Source organism: Saccostrea echinata, unplaced genomic scaffold, assembly GCF_033153115.1.
Source record: "Saccostrea echinata isolate AGI-Se365-2 ecotype Australia unplaced genomic scaffold, CSIRO_AGI_Sech_v1 ptg000054l, whole genome shotgun sequence".
In the NCBI taxonomy this organism is placed as follows: domain Eukaryota; kingdom Metazoa; phylum Mollusca; class Bivalvia; order Ostreida; family Ostreidae; genus Saccostrea; species Saccostrea echinata.
Genome location: NW_026889803.1, coordinates 49,732,942 through 49,744,991, shown reverse-complemented (window position 1 = coordinate 49,744,991; position 12,050 = coordinate 49,732,942). Strand labels below are relative to the sequence as shown.

The following is a 12,050-nucleotide window of genomic DNA, read 5'->3' as shown; positions in this document are numbered from 1 at the left end:
CGGAATAAAATACAGATTAACCGACTACCCGACCCGACACATCATTGCGTGTTCAAATTTAAGCACATTACTCTATAAATCTATTGACAAGCCACTTTGCTCGACTATTGAGGTTACAAGATTAAAACTTTGGTAACGATCCAAAAGGACTTACATATTCCTACACAGACTGACTGGGTTTGGGTCTTTATTTTGAAACATGCGTACTTTATTTTTTAATTACCGATAGGGGTCCTGTGTTTAGGTTTGTTTCTACAATTTATCACAAAAATTATTTTTGCACACAAACTTTTGCTTCCGTTCTCCTTGCTTGGTATCAATGGCGAGGGTTTCATATGGGCGTAGGGGTCACACCCCTTCCTTTTGTCACCAGAATTTATGTTGTAAAATTTAATCTAAAGAGCATTTTGAGTATTTAATTAACCTTCATTAAGTTCATTTTGAGTATTTAATTAACCTTCATTAAGCCCTTTGTTAAAACAAACTTATATCTTTGAGCATGAATACATTTCATATTCCAGAAAAAATTCCTTAACAATTATACATTACAGCTTTACTTCAAACCTAAAAACAGTGAGATAAAAACATCATTTTGGCATTATAAAATATGATTGTACCATTGTGATAATTTTTGTTCAAAAATGGTGTTTAGAATGCACGATATTTTTTCTTTGAAAAATTCGGGAAATTCCCCGCCCCTTAAGGAGTTGTGTCTTTCGCCCCATCTTTGCATCTCAACTTTTACCTGAAGCTGTGTATTTTAAAAAAGTTCTTCATAGCACAATTGTTAGAAATAACAAGAGACGCTTTGGTAAGCAATGAAATCTCCTCCGGATTGAACAGGACACCGATATACATGTATACACGTACAATCTACATATTTTGCGTCAATAAAATGTGTTTCCTTACTTTACGTTTTTTAATCTTTTCAGAACTAGAAATATAACCTGTTTTTATGCCAGTCAAGCTTCACTTGCACGTGAACCTTGTGTAGCTTGCAATATGGTGAAAAATTGCTGTAGTGTGCATGAGGCTTGGATCCTCCATTTATTCCATATAATTAAAAAATAACAGACCGAAAGACCATAGTTAGTTAGGCATAACATTTTTTCCCAAACATCTTAACAATAAAGTGATGGTCAAAGTATTATGCATGATTCTTCTATGAATCTCGGTAATTTTGCGATCGTTGTAAGGGTACCGCGAAGGGAGGACCAGACACCGGGGATTATAACGTCACCAGATAATCAGTTAATCTGAGACCGAAACAAAGCCAAACAAACGATACGTAGATTGTGATCAACGATCATAATTTAAACCAAACACATCAGCCGAGGATCAGTTAAACTCGGCGTGATGGCAAGAAAACTTGTTTATCTTCACGCCGTCTCTTGCCAATATTTTTTCCAGACCTTTCAGGTATAAAGCAAAATGCACCGATTTAATAGGGATAATCAAATTTTTCCAGACACGTTAAGATCATTTTTAATTTTAATCGCGTTTCAGGCTTTTTGAGTTTTGCAAATTGAAATATGGTTATTATTTACTCAAAATATTAAAAATTTACCTATATAAAACTTATAATCATCTGCACCGTGTGAAGTACTCAATTCGTTCTCACCCAATAGATATAGGTAATTTAAAAGATCAGCACGTATAATGCAGTTTGTACAAAGCTTTTGTATGTCTAAAGTGCATAAATCTATTCTAAACTCATAGAGATATAAAAGAAAGCACTGAAATCTTGGATTTGTCTCCTGCAAAAAAAAAGCGGGGTGGATAAGAGCCTTTCACTCGAAATTATTGCAGCCTTTTTGTGTACGTCATACAAGAACAATTTTACTGCCATGTCATCATCGTTTTCTTCTCTTTTTTTTTCAATAATTACTTTTCAAAACGGGATAAGTGTACATTGGTCGAATTAAATCTGCCTTTTATGAATGCTCTCTCAGGTTTATCTCTAATGGGATTGACTTTTGAGGATATGATTAAGCATACTTAGCAATTGCATGCATATTTAAGACATTTTATAAATTATTACTTTTCGTGTAATTATAAACTGTACGCATGTTTCCTCCTAGTGGGGCATGGTATTTAAACCTCTGGAGTTATTCATATTTTACATGAAAGCTGGAAAGTAAACCAGGTGTAACTAACAATTTAATGCAATAAATACTTCAACATAAATTATGTCATTATTTACAACAATTGATATCTCAGGTGGGACATCCTAAAACAAATAATCAACAGCATCACGATAACAGTTAACATATTCTGTAACTTGAAAACAACAAACAGGTAAAATTAAGTGTTATGCCTGGGATATGGTTACGTTTTATCGAACAAATTATCTCAGTACAATTTAACCCGTTACATACTTAACATACACGCATAACCTGTAACTAGGAATATCCTGCAAGAAACAAGTTACTCAGCATCTCCCACAATACCGTAAATCTATCATAACGTACAAATGGAGAAAACAATTAACTGTAACAAATAACACAGCCAGCATGAATTTGTAAAAAAAATGGTTGGACGGATTAAATGTAATATATGTATCTAGACTGTTGAAAAAGAGTATCACACATTGCTTGATTGGCACTACAAAAGGTATGTGACCACATTCAGGTCATAATATAAGCAAACTCAAACAATGTACAATCATTTGTATACAAGTTACAGGGATGTACTTGACAGAAGCAAAAATCATTTTCTTGCGTCTGACAACTTGACTCCCATCAAATAACTGGCCACCATTACAAATCAATTACTCCAGTGAGCCGATGACACTTCGAAATATCCTATAGAAAACAGAACATAATGAAAAATAAATAAATGTCGGTAACGACGAAGTCATTCTCCTTCAAACGAAAACTTCATGGACTTTCTTTTTGTTAATTTTAGATGGTGGCAGAGTTCCTCCGAATGGAGAAAAGGGTCTTTGATCGGAACCCTCTGGACTTCCCACAGGAGGGCGCCACATTTGTTTGTTGAACTTTTTAACTAGCACTGTCTTTCCAGTACTAACGTCTTTCTGTGGAGTTTGTAGTGGAATTGTGTGTTGTGCGCGCAGTGGTGCTGGTTTCACACTAGAAGTTCTTTTCACTTGAGAAAGATCGTGCAAAGATTTCCGGATATCTTTGTCATCTTTTCGTGAGAAATCTGAAATAAGACATTTGTTCATTTATAGATCCTGTTATATTTTCTTATTTTTCTACTATTTTCAATATATGTACTGACCGACTCTATCTTACAATGGCCATCTTGTTGCGATATATGAATATAATTACTTAGTATAATTTACTTTTTTCAATTTTTTGACAGAAATCCCAATTTATGTATGTTTCTTTTTTTTTTAATTCTATGACAAGACCACAGATTTATTTGAGTAAACTAAATGTGCACAACGTCCAAAATGGCGATCGATAAGAGGGTTATATTTCAGGGTTCATTTATTAATGATGGCAAGGTGAACGTTCTATGATTTGGGTGTGTAAATAATGATATGAGAGAACAACAAATAACAAGCAACTTGGTCAGCTTGCCATGGATTCAATTTAATGACAAACTTACATTAAAGATTATTTTTACACGATGTTAGTTGATTTAGTAAGTTAAGAAAATTTAATCCTTCCCTCAAACATTTTCTCATATTTTTTAAGACTTTGGCGACCTGAATTGGGTCAAGATTGTTTTAATAATATATTTAGAGCATATTATTTACGAAGACAAAAGAGGTGCTATATTGATAATACGAAACCAGCAAACCGTACAGCAATTGACCGAGGTAGCAAGCCAACACTGGGCGTTTAATTCTCAACCGTGCAAGATAAATATTTTGTAAAAGACACACTGTGACTATGTGAGGGGAAAACAAACAGGCCCAAGGAAGACAGGGGTCAAGGGGAAAATCCTCCAACTATTGGCAAGACTTCTTACATAACCCCATAGGCCCTATTTAGTATTCACTTAGATGATCATGTGTTGGTATTAGAGAACAAATATTTGACTGTTAAAATGTTTCAGGTATTTGACTTGGGAGGGATTGGTATTTAGAAATACAAACTTTTAAAATAATTATAAAGATAAATATAGCTTGAGTAAGCCGTTAATGACGAGATTTTAAAAGTTGAAAATGAATTTCTGAAAGTAAAAATCTAGTAGTAATTAATAGTAAGTAGAATGGTACCTGCTGACTGTCTGAGATCTGGAGGAGCTTTCATAGACTGAATTCGTCTCGCTAATATTTTTCTTTTATCGCTGCCTGCCTGTGAATCTTCTAGAGATCCACGTATTACAGGCACAGAAGGCTTAGCAAAATCATTGTCTCCTTCCTTCACAGTTTCGTCAAGTTTTATCAAAGGTGACCCAGCACCCAAACTCGAAGAAGGTTCAATTTCAGTGAAAGATTTAGATTTGTCTAGTGTTCGTTGTGAAAACGACATTTTTGACACAGACGGTTGAATGGAAGCATTAGATTCCACAGAAGGCGTTGGGTTACTTTCTCTCGGTGATAATTTTCCGAGAAAAGGGGTCATCTTTTGTTTAAATGCATCTTGTCTCTTTATAGCTGCCTCATTTCTTGGCGTCCTTTGAGCATTAGGCTTTGTGGAAGAAAGTCGTGGAGACGGAGGCATTTTGGAATGAAGTAATGCCTGGAAACCGTACACCCCCGAACCATCAAAGTTAGTAGGGGTCTTGTTAGATTCTGGCTTAATAAGTGACACTTTTCTTTCTTGCAGGTTTGAATTTTCGTCCCGCTCTTCCCCTACCTCAGATCTTGGCTCAAATTGGAAACTTGAATCAAGATCATCATGAACATCAGCAATACCAGAGTCCACTGTTTTTTGAGAGTATCCCGAGTGAAGGGATTCTCTGTTCTGACTTCCGTCATCTTTCTCACTATTCGACTTTGTCAAGGTCATTTCTCCAGAAAACGAATTATTCCTCATAATTTCTGATTTTATTGCTGACCTATCCTCCAACTGAAAAGACACACTTCTCTTTATTTCATTGGGAGATTTAGAACCTAAGAAAAGTTCCGCATTTCTTGATTTGTGGTCTCCAGACACTTTATATTTTTCATCGTTTTTTGAAGCCCACGTGTTAGTTTCATCCGTTTTAATCGAGCCCGATGTGATGTGAGTGCCAGAATCGGGATCGGAATCGGAATCACTAAGAGCGTGAATATGCAGATCCCGTATCGTAGCGTATAAATCCGTCATGGAGTATTTTTCCGACAATTTAAAAAATTCCCTTAAAATTTCACATTGCATGCAGTGTGCGCCAAACTCTGGCACCGGCTCTTGGTCCAGGTCATTACCAGATCTAATTCCATTCTCTTTAAATCCAGCACAACACGTCTGTCCATATCCAGTTAAATATCTTATATTGGAAATCAAATTGAGACCTTCTTGTGTCGCTCTTTGCAATAGCTTAAGTAGCTTTCGTGATTTCAAATCCGCTTTTTCTTTATCAGTTATGGCCAAACTGTGAACTCCGGATATCAACCGTGACAAAAATGCATTACATATGTCACAAGAGAGCGATTTTGACAAAATGGATGGCTCATAATCAGAATTATTGGATTTCCAAAGTCTATGTTCACAGATCGTTGTATCGAGGTTCTGTTGATTAGAGAGGGAATGATAGCTTCGCAGGTTTAAGTTACAATTAACATGTTCGTCGGAATGTTTTGTATTGTTTTGCTGTACATTATCCCATGTATCGATTAAAGTTTCAGTACTTTCAAAAGATATCAATTTCTGTACACTATTATCACAACATGAGCGAAAATCAGTCACATCCTCAGTGCACTGGCGCGATAGTTCTAGCTGTCGTGCTTTTTGCACGGTTGAGTCTCCTTTGAATACAGCACCAACCTCTTTGGAACTTTCCAATTCCCCGCAGAAGTCTAAGGGAATGTACCCTACATTTCCTTCGTAAGTTTTCACAAACACCCAACCTCCAACACTGTAGAGAAGTTGTACTATGTCCCCCTCGGACACGGGAATCTCACTAGATTCTTTCTCGCTTGGAATGAAGGTAAAAAGTACGACAGAAGGGTAGCCAAGTTCTATTGCTGGCACTCTGCCGGACGGATTTAAATCACGTGACTGGTAAGCAGACGACATTTTTAAACCTGTAAATATCGAGATCAATAGTTTTGAATGACGTTTTATTTTACCTATACTTTATGTTAAGAAATTTATCACAACTGGAGGGTGATAAATGAATACACAAACAAATAGCGCACATAACATAATTGATCGTGGCCGCATGCTCTTTGAATGAATACTGATATTCCTTCTGATGAGCACGATCAACTGAAAACGAAACAGATATCCATAAATTGAAAATAAAAGTTGGATGAGTTGCAGATGAATGCTAAAATGAATTTGTCGTTGTAAATCTATTTCAAAAAACGTACTTATGCAATTTTTTTCTCATATATTATTCAGCATCTCAAGGATACAAAATACATGTTAGGGTTCAGAAACACAACCAAATTAATTAAGCATTATTACTAGTATTTCAAATAATCAAATGTAAAATTGTAGAAAATGTTGAAAAATTCCATGCCGTTTAATGAAACTTGCATGCGTGTGTTCAAAGAACTTTATTTAAAACAGACACTACAATAGAATAAAGAGAGTGATAGCTAAAATAGGAGACAGAAATGAACATTGAAAAAACTATGTGCTGTAGGTGTTGTTTAATTATTCTCCTCACGCACCCACCTCTTGGATTCAACACCTCCATTTAACAAGCTGATATTTGATAACTCACAGATAGTATCAAAAGTTTGATTCTTTATCAAAAAGTTGAAGTTTAAGTGCATTATGAAAAACCAACGAAGAAAGAGAGAGAGAGAGAATGAGGTCGAAAAAAGACTACAAATGTAGATAATTTAAGCAAATTGTATTTTGTAAACAGTTAAATAAGAATGTCAAAATTAGCTAAGCTGTAGTTTGGAATCTTAATTTTCACTTAATCCCGAAACGCATTCAAATGACTTTTTTTCTCCTGTCTTCTCTACTTTCATGCTATTGATCTTGTGACTGATAAGTATGCATCACCAACAAATATTCTAACTGGAATATACAATGCCCAGTGAGAATCAATTGTCATACACAACCATCGAATCAGCTAACCGACTATCGGTTTTAATATTTATACATCTCTCAAGCTATACGAAAACTGAAGAACAGTTTGTTAAAATTCGATAAATAATTAAAATATAATTACACTCCCATGTGTAATTTAGAGGATGATGGAAATAAAACTTATGCTTCATTTTTTTTTCTTCTGTTTGCTGCAACCAATCCTAATCTTGACTTTGAAATAAAATACTAATAATTTTTTAAGCTTCCACTGAATTTTAATTTCTGCTATATGAATGGTCTTCTTGATTTTGTTCTTTACCCTTACTCATTCAATATTAAAAACACTATCCAAGAAACTTTATTTCTCACAATGTTTACAAACTTCTACGGTAGACCTACCTTAACTAAACCAGTGTGTATTCCTTAAGAGAATGTAATTTCTTGAAAGAGATTTCTATTTTTCAAATAACAGTAATTGCAGTAATAGAGGTTGTGGTATTGTTCAGAGTGTTACTTACTCGTACACGGTAATTTACTTCATTACGCCAAAATTTTCTTTATTGCTTGGAGAGAATGACCTCTGTGTTACATGTACATGTATTTCTTGTTAAAATTTCAAGTATTCTCCCTATCAATCCTCAGTCCCTAAGCTTTGCTTATGACACAAACTCTCATTCACTTAAGAATAAACCAGAAATCTAATAGTATACTTTTACAAAGATATATATTTTTGCTGTACATTGATGGAGGATTTTCGGATAAACAACGATATTTGATTTGATAGATATTGGTATACCTTGTGTGGTCAACATAAAGAAGATTTACTTTGTTGGTCACAAGTGGACTTGACTGAAACCTTAAAACACCATGTTTCTTCCGAAGTATACGCAAACTGAAAAATTAAGGAGACAATATTTTTTCGCTAGCGTTTAATCTAAACTTTGGGTAAATACTATCCATTTTCAACCTGGTAGGAAAATAAAGACTGAAAAATTAGTCAAAGGCCTATTTTATAATATGCCTTAATATTCACCGATAATTATAGAGTTCGGCTGCTTCTTTCAGCTGTTTTTCACTGTCTCTTTAATTATACCGTTTTCTTTTTTTTTTTTTTTTTATTTATCTTATTAGATATCTAGACAAACGGAGCAAGACGTAAAGAAATTTCCACTCCAATGAAAATTTCCCTTTCAAGCAGATTTAATGACTAGCTCGTAGCTGAAAGAGCCTCTACTCTTTTGATAATATGTTCAATATTATCTTTACAGGGTAAATTGATCACATTTTTTCATTATTATTTATTTTCCTTTGCAAATGACGTTTTTCAGTCAAATACAGAGATGTTCATATCGATGAAGCATGATGACAAGAGACGTGTGTGGTGCTGTCATTAGACATATTTTTCAGAATTTTTTAAAAACCTTCACTTTAAATGGAATTGATTTCACTTATGCTATTTGTATATAAAGGAATTCCTTTTAACGTACTATAAATAACTTTCACAAATAAATAAGCCTCATTCATAACAGATCCTTAAATCATTTTATAAACACCGTGCAAAGAATATTACCTCTTTATATGCTTCAAAAACTTTAAATACATATAACAACTCTACTGAGGGAAAAATTATGTTCTTTAAGAAATGCTAGCGGTGTGATTTTTAGTAATAGTTCGATTTACCATTATATATAAATGTCACAAAAATTATTCAGATAATTAAAAAAAAAACTATGTTTATAACTTCTTTATCCAGAAGATGGAGAAGAAGCGTAATATTAATCTTTAAATTTTCTCTCAATAGAATTTTAAATTCACTGAATCTTTTGGATATGACAGTGAATTAAGGACATTTTTGCAGTTCTTTAAAGCATTTTACAATGTATATATATCTACAACATATGTGCCTTGTTTACATACCTACCTATTTATACAAACATTGACTCATTTCAGTTACGCCCTGTCATATACAACCTCTTGTATGTTTATATATGCATAAGTAACGAAGTTCAATGTCAGGTGCTTAAAAATTCAAGATGGTTGTCGCAAATACCATCATTCCGTTTACAGACCAACAAAAGAAGAGATTTGAGCTGGAGGTTATTACACCCTTTTAAACTCCTTGAAAAAGCAACCTTCTTGTCATTCATTAAATTCATTTAACTTCCACCTAATTTACAATATTTTAAAAGGCTCCAAAGTCAAACTTTGCTACAAGTAGATACAAATTAAGTCTTGCATATAATGAAGGAAACAGCATATGGAATTGTTGGCTGGGAAAGAGTATAATGCCTGACCCGATTTATTATAATTATTAAAAGTCTATTTTTCATTGTCCTGAAAAGTATAAGAAAAAAAATAGCATTGTGACTGTCTTGTTAAGGTAATGAAGTAGAGAATGAAAGTATGTTAAAGTTGTATTTTAAATAGCCTGATTACAGGTTTCTTGTACTTTAGATTTCGATTTGCTCTTTCTATTTGCTTTCTTATATTTCATCTTCACTAAACCTCATTTAGAAAGTGGATTCTTGTAATTCCCTGTGAAGTTTCATGGTCTAATTCTAAACTTTGGTACATTTGTATCTGCTTAAGGCTATTTAGTCACTATTTTTATCAGGCAGAGGTTTTAGTGACTGCATGGACCAATTAATGCAAAGTCAAAGTAAAATATTGTTGTAAAAATAACTTAGTCAGGATCAAACCTTGGGTCATGGGTAACAACATAGTGATACTCACGTTTGAACCCACTCTATGTCACTACAGTTATAACGCGGAAAAGATTTTCATGACAGACAAACAGCTACACAGATAAAGACACCAGATTTGATTTTCTTTCTCTCCCCGTTGGAATGGAGGATCATACAGTATCAGTGGATGCAGCAATCACCATTCAGACTCAAAGTAATTCAGATGTGGTGTGTGTTTGCATTGTATTTGTGGCCCAGTCATATAAATTGCTACTGTATACAGGGAAATTTTCGCCCCCGTTTTATTTTCGCCCCTTTTGCCCTACTCACAGGTGAGCGAATTTAAAACGGGGCAAATTCAAAAAACACAATACAATTTCTTTGACAGAACTGTGATTGGGCGAATTTAAAACGGGGCAAAATTATTTGCTATTGTGAAAGGGCGAAAATAACCCTGTATACAGTAGTTCAATTCCTCATTTTTGAAAGGTAGCAAGGTTCCGGTCATTTGAACAATACTTTATTAGCCAGCTGAACTACAAAATTGTAAACATCCTTACTGTTAAAATTGATGGGTATTTTTAACATTAATAGTTAGAAGTAAACTTGCATAATTTCCTATTCAGACGTACGGTTGGTAGAAATAAAACAACGAGATTTTTCACAGCAGAATCAATGCTAGCATGATAATTTCAACAAGACTACTCTCCCCCTGGTATACATCAATGCTTACTGAAACATTGAAATACAATATTTTGTTATGCATTCCTTCACAAATTAAAAGAAAAGTAAGACAAGCAGCAAAACAATTCAATATGAAAGAATATCGAAAATTGGAAACCGGCAATACAACAGTCCTTTTTTCTTGCTATAATGCATGCGCATATACTAGATGGTATCCTATGAATACAAAATTATCTTTACAGTTTTGTGAAAGTAACTACGTCTATACATAAATATAAATCTCAAATAAAACCCCATTTGACTGCAGATATTTTTTAATAAAGTCCTATGTTTAATGTGTGATATGCTTTGTTATGCAATCTAGAGACTTTTTTTAGTAGGAAAACAACTTTATAGTAGAAATTTTCAAGCTAACTCACCATTGTCGAAGGAATTCTACAGGTTGGCTGGGTAGCCAAGTTACGAATCCCAGCGCTTGTAAAGTTTACATAACAAATCATTTTCCAATCTCAAAAAAGCTCAAACATTTTGGGAAGGGGTCAATCAATGGCCCTGGTGCTTAATTGTAGTTCCTGATAAACCAAAGCCAAAAAGATAATTTGTTGATAGTTAGGCCAATTTATGGATCTTTCTACCCATTCAATCACACCATTTCATAGGAGGTACCTCGGCCTCGCACCGCCGCTGACACTACCAGATTATCATACATACCACAAGATTAGACCCAAAACAATGTCCTCGCATGACATTAATTTACATACCGCTCAATATTGTATTGTTAGGATACCTTATCGGTTCGAACGCTTCATGAATTTAGATTGTGTTGTTGGGTATCAGTTATTACCTTATTTTAAATAAACAAGGGGATGTATCTGTTTATAAACTTATTAAAGGAGTCGAATTTTAAATCACTGGGTTCGTTAAACTGTTTTACGCACTCTCTTGTTTCATTTGAAAAGACAAAATACTCAATTTGTCTTCCAATCAATAAGAGTTGAGGGTTTTAAAGCACTTAAATCAACTTGACAAACCACAGCATCCTACACTTATCTTTTATATATTTCAAGCTTAGGTCTTTAGCTGTTTCCTACTTCTTTATCTGTTACCTCAACGAAACCATTAATGAGAAAAATTCATAACAACACAGAAATAAAGGATGAGTAGGTTTCATTACATTGTGAATTTCAAGCCGAAGTGTTTCTTACAGTAAGTAATAACTAGCCCACACCCCTTTTATAATGAAATATCTTGTAGCCAACTCATATTCCTCATCCCTATATAGATCAATCGAACGTCAATTGTATTATATTTATTCACAGAGTAATTATGTCTGCAAGATTCAAGGTAAGTGTTAATCTGCAACTAACTTCTTTGGTTTACCAAAGAATATAACACCGATTTTCTTCAGTAGTCAATGCAGATGAGAAAAATTGTATATCTTTCAAAGTCAGGCACGTAGACCAAGGGGGGGGGGGGGGCAGTTTTCCCTTTTTTTTAATACGTACCTGAAAGTTAAAGAAAACATAACATTACTTACTATAGATTTTGCATGAATAATTTAGCTCGTAGTTAT

General features: G+C 34.1%; 1 protein-coding gene across 1 annotated transcript; it reads right to left on the bottom strand.

The window, feature by feature from the left end:
* Window positions 1–2,147: 2,147 nt before the first annotated feature.
* Window positions 2,148–11,478, bottom strand: LOC133206218 (uncharacterized). Its single transcript, XM_061342161.1, has 3 exons — window positions 10,897–11,478; window positions 4,193–6,145; window positions 2,148–3,165 (listed from the first exon to the last, which is right to left on the bottom strand). Exons 2-3 carry the CDS (start codon window positions 6,135–6,137, stop codon window positions 2,867–2,869), a joined length of 2,244 nt encoding a protein of 747 aa, XP_061198145.1. The 5' UTR covers window positions 6,138–6,145; window positions 10,897–11,478; the 3' UTR covers window positions 2,148–2,866.
* Window positions 11,479–12,050: the final 572 nt, after the last annotated feature.

Excerpts from the sequence above, each read along its gene's own strand:
- LOC133206218 (XM_061342161.1), bottom strand. The coding sequence starts at position 6,137 with ATGTCGTCTGCTTACCAGTCACGTGATTTAAATCCGTCCGGCAGAGTG. Across the intron at positions 3,166-4,192 it reads AGATCTCAGACAGTCAGCAG|ATTTCTCACGAAAAGATGAC; the intron begins GTACCATTCTAC and ends GTCTTATTTCAG.